Raw genomic sequence first — 6,770 nt, forward strand, 5'->3', positions numbered from 1 at the left:
CTCGAGTTGAGTCCATTCGATCCGAATATTTATCGAGCCTTGATCGAGTCAATCTCGAGTAGCTCGAGATCTGTCTCCTCTCATTTACAGCCCTACAAACAGTAATAAATGCAAATTTTTATGTTAGGAGTATAAATTTATAAAATTTTAGAATAGAGTAAATTTATAAAATTTTAAGAAGTGAAAATAGATTATCAATAAAAAATGAATATTAAAATATAATAAAAAATTAAAAATTTTAAACGAGCGACAGCTGTAAATCAGGTGACGATAATAATAATAGGAAAACAGAACCAGAATCATTACTAGCTATTTTATTTACATCTTATAAATAGTTAAATTTCAAAGAACTAAAGACCCAAATGAAAATATAAACTATCACAACTGACAAAACGCGGCCATATTTTTCTGCTTTTATGGACACCAAAGACAGATTTGTTGGTACTTGGAATTTTCATTTCGTACTAGCACATAAGATGAAGTCTCAACTCGGTCAGCCACGTCAACTAAGTACGTTAATACATTTGTACAAGGACACATTAATGAGCACAAAAAGGAGCACTCGTTTGTTTGTGTCATTGAGCTAATATGGGAAAGATTTACCCATGATTGTTTTGTGTGCTTTCATTCCCTTTTGCACGTCATTATAATTGATGAGCGTAAAATAAGAGAAAACTTACTGCTTTTTGGCAAAAGAGCTGTCTGATGGACTCTTCCAACGCTTTGTAAATCTGTGTTAATTTCAAATAGCGGTTGCGGTCGTATTTGTCACGATTGCGGATATAGTGAAAATTATTACGGGAATTATAGGTATCGCGATCATATAATAATGGTCGCAGAGGTACTGCTACCGTTATATTCAACTTATCCAACTTGACAATTCCTCCCTAGCTTGTTCTATCATAAACGAACCGTAGAATCCGACCACGGGTATAGTGTTCGCCGGAGGAATATCAGTATATTCTTTCTAGATGCCTCCAACTGGTGCCCAAAAATCGCCCGAACGATACCCCAGAAGCTTATGACGAAACTCATTTAGTTCATCAGGAGCAGTTAGAGCCAATCTCTCCAATTCTCTAAGCATTGTTAGTCCAGGAGTTAAAATGGAAGCATCAGGTAAGTCCCCCTTTAGCTTAGCAGCACATTCATCGAATTTCGCAGCCGTTCTCCATCAACAGTATGACAAGCTACCTGATTTATGGTCGTCTTCATCGGCAAAATATTATCGGCTTTTCATCTCTCTTTTGTATGAAGTTCCTTAATTCAAAGCAGACAGTGATGGCTAGCATGAAGTGATTAAATTTATATTTAAGACTCTAACAGGTTTCCTAATAAGGGTTTAAAGTACACATTCTAAAAATAGTGCTTCAAGTTCAAATCAAAATGTCCATTCAAGCATGTACAACCTGGTTCTGTTGTTCACGTGAATCAGTCTCAGTCTAGAATCGAGTCAAACTTCCAGTTCCCTCTTTAGGGTTGTTCATGGATATCATGATTTTACAGAATTACCCTCATCGCCAACTATTCATAATGCCTATGATATGGGCAAGTTTGTCATACCACGTTTCCAAGTTCTAATTCGATCATTTTATTAAGTGTACGGACAGCAAGTTACCAAAGTTCGTCACATCGTGTACTTTGCATATAGACTTAAAGGTGAGTACCTGATTAGGGGCCGCGTGAACTTTCCCAGAACTGCCCTAGCACGCAGGGAAAACTGCGTTCAATCGGAAAAAAGATACACTTATGGCAAGTCTCTTTCCTTTCTAGTTTGCAAATCTTAAGAGACGGGTGTAGCTTGGATACATAAGGAGTTGTTGATGGGAGAATAGATTTGATGGTTTTTTACTGTTCATACTTTATGATTTAGACTGAGAGTTGCGTATAGTTATTCAGTAGAAGGGACAAAGAGACGAGTTAAAAAATAGTCAAGAGAAACCCTAAGCCTCCTCTTCTCCGGCCTGCATGGTGATTTATATACATGCGTAGTATTAATGTCATACTTAGGGTATGGGTTGACATGTAATTAGATCTGTCTATTAGATAGTAGATTTAACTAGTAGATTATGTAAATTTACGAGCGATCATGTTAAGGAACTGTAACTAATCGGAGGATATGAAACTCTGAAAGTTTCGAGTAACTCCTAAATACATCCAAGACAAGACTGAAAAAATAAAAAACCACCGACTTAAATTCATGATGCCGATGCAACGCGACTATCTCACCGGTCAATGGTTTGTGATAGGCATAGTTTGGGGACAACGAGATGCAGACTCCGAAGGAAAGCATCCAAAAGAGTATTTGGATGCTAATACATCCTTTGTCACAAGTTCGGATGCTGAAAAAGAAATAACTACCACATGAAATGTAAAAAAACACATTCATATGGCTTCCAGACTCTTCAACCGTTTTTACTGTTGTACATACACCCTGTCTTTCTTCTATGACTTCTTCAAAACTGTACATGAATTTCCCCCCCAAAAAAAAACGCCATCAAAATGCCGACATCTGAGCTTCGGTCTACTTTAACCAGGTGTCCATTTTGCCACCAAAAGAATCTGTTTTTTCTTTTACCAATTCCTACAAGGAAAGCTCATTACAATCAGATCAGAGGGAAGGCGTTTTGGTATGAAATTATAAAAGCATAGGGCTGCTAACACTCACTTCATAAACTGGCTTGTGCAAATATTTAACATTCTATTTTCCGGTTACACAATATTTCTAATTATGGTGAATGGGAAGCCAACTTTATTAGCAGAGACTGAGAGATGTAGCAACTCAGACATATATGAAATTGGTTCTATCAGTTTTCCTAACATTCCACATTAACTTCCTCGGAAAAGGCATTCAGTCAAATTCAAATACAAACCTTCGACCGAAATTGAATCCGTTGGATGGACCAGGAAGTTGATTGCCTCCAAACTGGAAACCAGATTGCGAAGCATCACCAGGGGGTAATGGCTCATCATCATCATCTTCCGCCCAATATGTTTCAAGAAGCTCCACTGCCTTCTCATAGATTTCATTGTTTTTATGATTCTGGAGGATTTCAATCTTTTCCAACCCCCCAGCTTCATCAATTAATTGGACATATAGATTAACTTCTATCGAGTCACCCATGTTTTTCCTAGCTTCACCAACCTTCAGAATGTTTTCAAGAGCTTCTAAACAAATAAAAACAGTTCTTGGGTCGGGACATAGAAGAAGATCACACAACATAACGCAACCTTCATCTAACAGGAACCTGGCAAATAAACCAGAAATTAATTATCTATGGAGAATTGTATCAGGAAGAACCCAGAGCTTGATTATGGAAAACAAAATATACTTTATTTGTTCAAGATTAGAACTACATGTAGCATTAGAAATTGCCCAACCAGCTTCTTTCCTGATCTCAAACTCAGTGTTTTCAAGTAGATGGACTAGAGGAGCAATAAGGCCAGCATCAATTACAGCCTGCAAAAGATTTTCAAAATTCATGCACCAACTGGAATTATTAGAACTGGATGAAAGGCTACAATTGAAAACAATGCCATCAGTTACAGATTTGCAGTACAAAATTTGCTGACCTGTATCTGATTCACATTTCCAGCAGTGATGTTTGAAATGGTCCAACAAGCTTCCCTCTTAATAATCTTTCCGTAGTTATTTGTCAGCAGGTTAAAAAGGCATGGAAGAGCTTTGTGGTTTATAATACACTGAGAGAGGAAATAACCCACAGCATAAGAGTTCTGGAGCAAGAGGCAACTAAACAACGACATGAATGCATATTTCTCATTATCTTACAATATGCCAATTAACCATGGAGAAGATTAATTAATCATATTTCTTGGAACAAAATACGCTGAAAGTTGTGTGATGTACAGTGTCTACTGAAACCATGGAAAGCTATCCAGTTTTCCGAATAAACCCCAATAGTCAAACTTCATTGAAAAAGATGCCCAGCCATCAAATCTTCTAACAGAAATATCAAGCTAGCCAAACATAGTATAGCACCAATGACTACTACAATGACATATTAGACAGTCTGTCCAAATAATTGTTATAGAAAGAACAGCACTGTCCCAACATGGTTGAAGCAACAAAGAACTAATACACAAGTCAGAAAGAATATCTTATATAAAGTTGTGCAACATGTAGATACAAATGCAATTAACCAGCCAAACCCGAACAAGGATAAGCTGGCTAACAACATTTCAAGGGAAAAAAATCAGAATAACTGTAGCGAATATGTCATTAAATATTCCATACCTGAGTCTGCATATCATCCCCAGTAGCAATATTTCCAATAGTGCGTAGAGCGGGTATGAGGACTGCTGGGGATGGATGACTAACAAACAAGGGAAAATAAGTGAGAAAATATTCAAAAGAAAACCGAGAAACAATAACAAAAGCATATACATCAATTCAAAAATCAATTTGAAATGTGAAAGGATAGTACTTACAGCAAAAGCTCAACAAGCCGGGGGCAGACACCAGCTTCAATAACAGCTTGGATTTTGTCGTTAATACCATCCGAGAGACATGAAAGGGCACGACATGCATTTGAAAGGACTTCCTCATCACTTAAATGGATAAGACGCTCAAGGGTTGGCAAAGCTAGCTTCGTCTGCTTATTCAATTTCAAAAGCATCATGCATTAGCCAAAGAAAGCTGCGAAAAAGGTCGGAACTCAAACAAAAATTCATATTACAAGAGTCGAGTAAGTCCAACCTGCTCAAATGACGGCAGTGGTTTGCCCTTGCAAAAGTTTAACAAAGCCCATGTAGAAGTTCGCAACGCAGGGAGGTCTGTATGCTCATTGAATTGAGCCAACAGTGGCATCAAGGCACCATGGCCAATGACCACATCACGACATTGAGGTGAGTCTCCGGCGATATTTCCTAACGCCCAAACAGCCTATAATTTCGAAAAGAAAAAGTTGACCTTAATGAGAATGCAACTAAACTCTATTAATAAAAATAAGGTCACCTGCAGACTACAATATTTACCTGTTCGCGTAAATCATTGCTTGGGGATCCAAGAAGTTTAACAAATATAGGGACAGCTCCATGATCAATTACAATTCTGGTATTTTCGGATGTCTCCGAGGCGATATTCGTAAGAACCCAAGCTGCCTCAAACTACAACCCACAAGATTACGTAAAAACAATTAAATGATGCCATGCAAAAACCAAAACATTACCAAAGAGATTGAGCAAAATCCTAATAACTTCAGTATCAAAATATCAAAAACCTGAAGCTGCAGGAAATCATCCCTAGCAAGAAACTCAACAAAGCGAGGAACAACACCCGATTGTACAACTTCGTCGATTGGAGGATTGCTCTCTACAGACAAATTAAGAGTTTGTAAAATTAAAAATGAGCTGGGATAAAAAAAAGAAAACATCATCAATAACAACAACAAAACAAATTGTCAACCTATTGATAGCAGATTTCGGAATTGACTGGTTGCCTCAAGCTGGGCGTTCTTGTCATCTGACCAAACGCCAGCAACCATAGCCGGAAGACTTTCTAACTGCAATTTGATTATCAAGATCATGATTTATTCAATAGTAAATAATCCATTCCATTCTTTATTGAGGGTTACTAAATCCAATAAGATAAATTTCAATCTCATAACATAACACCAGTAACACTAAAAGATTATCCAACTGAAACAAAGGAACAACCAATCAATCCATTAAAAAAGATAATTTAGCGTTTCAAATTGATTGAATCAGTTGAATATACCGTTTTCTCGGGATCGACAGTGGAAGAAAGCAACTGCTGGCGCGGCGGTTGTTTTTGAGCAAGAAGTACTTCGCGGCGTTTCATACTAAGGCTTTCTTGTCTCTTGTTCTTTCGAATCTTAACCATGGAGTCTTCTCTCCTCCGCCGTGCTCCCTCCGCATCAACCGCCATCTTGTAGCTGTTCTTTCGAACCTCCTTCGCGCTCGGTCTTAGAGACATCTCAGCTCCCGATCTTTATTTTCTTTTTTTTTTTCTTTCAAATTCAGTCGAATCGCCGAGTAATTTGCCGTTACAAAACTGAGTACGATTTTCAAAAGAGTCCTAATATTGTTTGTTTGTTTAGAATAAATGTTTATCGTTTTCCTCGTTATTCTTTTAGGTGTCTATGTTGTAACAATCGTTACAAAAGATTTTTATTTGATATTTATCACATTTATATTTTTTTTGAAATTTTTATTTTTTTTAAAATAAAAATATTATTATTATTATTTAAAAATCATTTTTATTTTTATTTACCTCCTCTCCTCCCTTTCTCGTCGTTCCTTTCACTCTATCCTTCTCCCTCCCATTCAAATTTCCTCCCCTTTTGTCCTAAATTTTCTTCCTCCAACAGTCGTCCCCCTCCCTTCCAGTATTTGATATTGTTGGCATAAAATTCTAGTTAAATCCTCCACCCATTAAAGTTAGAGTTAGAGATTTAGGGGTTTAGGATGAAGGCAAAGGCGATGGTTGGTTAATAGGTCATCGGAACAAAAACGGTGGTCAATCAATGGATGGATGGCGCATAAACAGTGGTCGAAGATAGTCAAAGTTGTCGTCGTGCTGGGATAACCAATCCATAGCCAAGATCATGTCGAACTCCTAAAATGGAAATTCTATTAGGTCTGCTAAGAACGTCTGACCCTGAATCTCTAATGGACATCATCGATGAATCTTCTCTACTAGAATGTCTAAGAGGGCTCGACACTCGAATGCCTACCTCTAAGTCTCCTATTGGGTTTTCTATTTCTTGAACTAAGTCGGAGCAGATGTATGG

At 37.5% G+C, this 6,770-nt stretch overlaps 1 protein-coding gene across 1 annotated transcript; it reads right to left on the reverse strand.

Moving 5' to 3' along the window:
- Positions 1–967: 967 nt before the first annotated feature.
- On the reverse strand, positions 968–5,953 carry LOC120136923 (importin subunit alpha-like). Its single transcript, XM_039152853.1, has 11 exons — positions 5,735–5,953; positions 5,423–5,519; positions 5,238–5,329; positions 4,993–5,124; positions 4,715–4,900; positions 4,447–4,610; positions 4,253–4,331; positions 3,571–3,699; positions 3,330–3,457; positions 2,871–3,245; positions 968–1,166 (listed from the first exon to the last, which is right to left on the reverse strand). The coding sequence occupies exons 1-11, from the start codon at positions 5,951–5,953 to the stop codon at positions 968–970; spliced, it is 1,800 nt and encodes a 599-aa protein (XP_039008784.1).
- Between the last annotated feature and the right edge of the window lie 817 nt (positions 5,954–6,770).

The sequence above is a fragment of the Hibiscus syriacus genome, unplaced genomic scaffold, assembly GCF_006381635.1.
Source record: "Hibiscus syriacus cultivar Baekdansim isolate YM2019G1 unplaced genomic scaffold, ASM638163v2 tig00110637_pilon, whole genome shotgun sequence".
In the NCBI taxonomy this organism is placed as follows: domain Eukaryota; kingdom Viridiplantae; phylum Streptophyta; class Magnoliopsida; order Malvales; family Malvaceae; genus Hibiscus; species Hibiscus syriacus.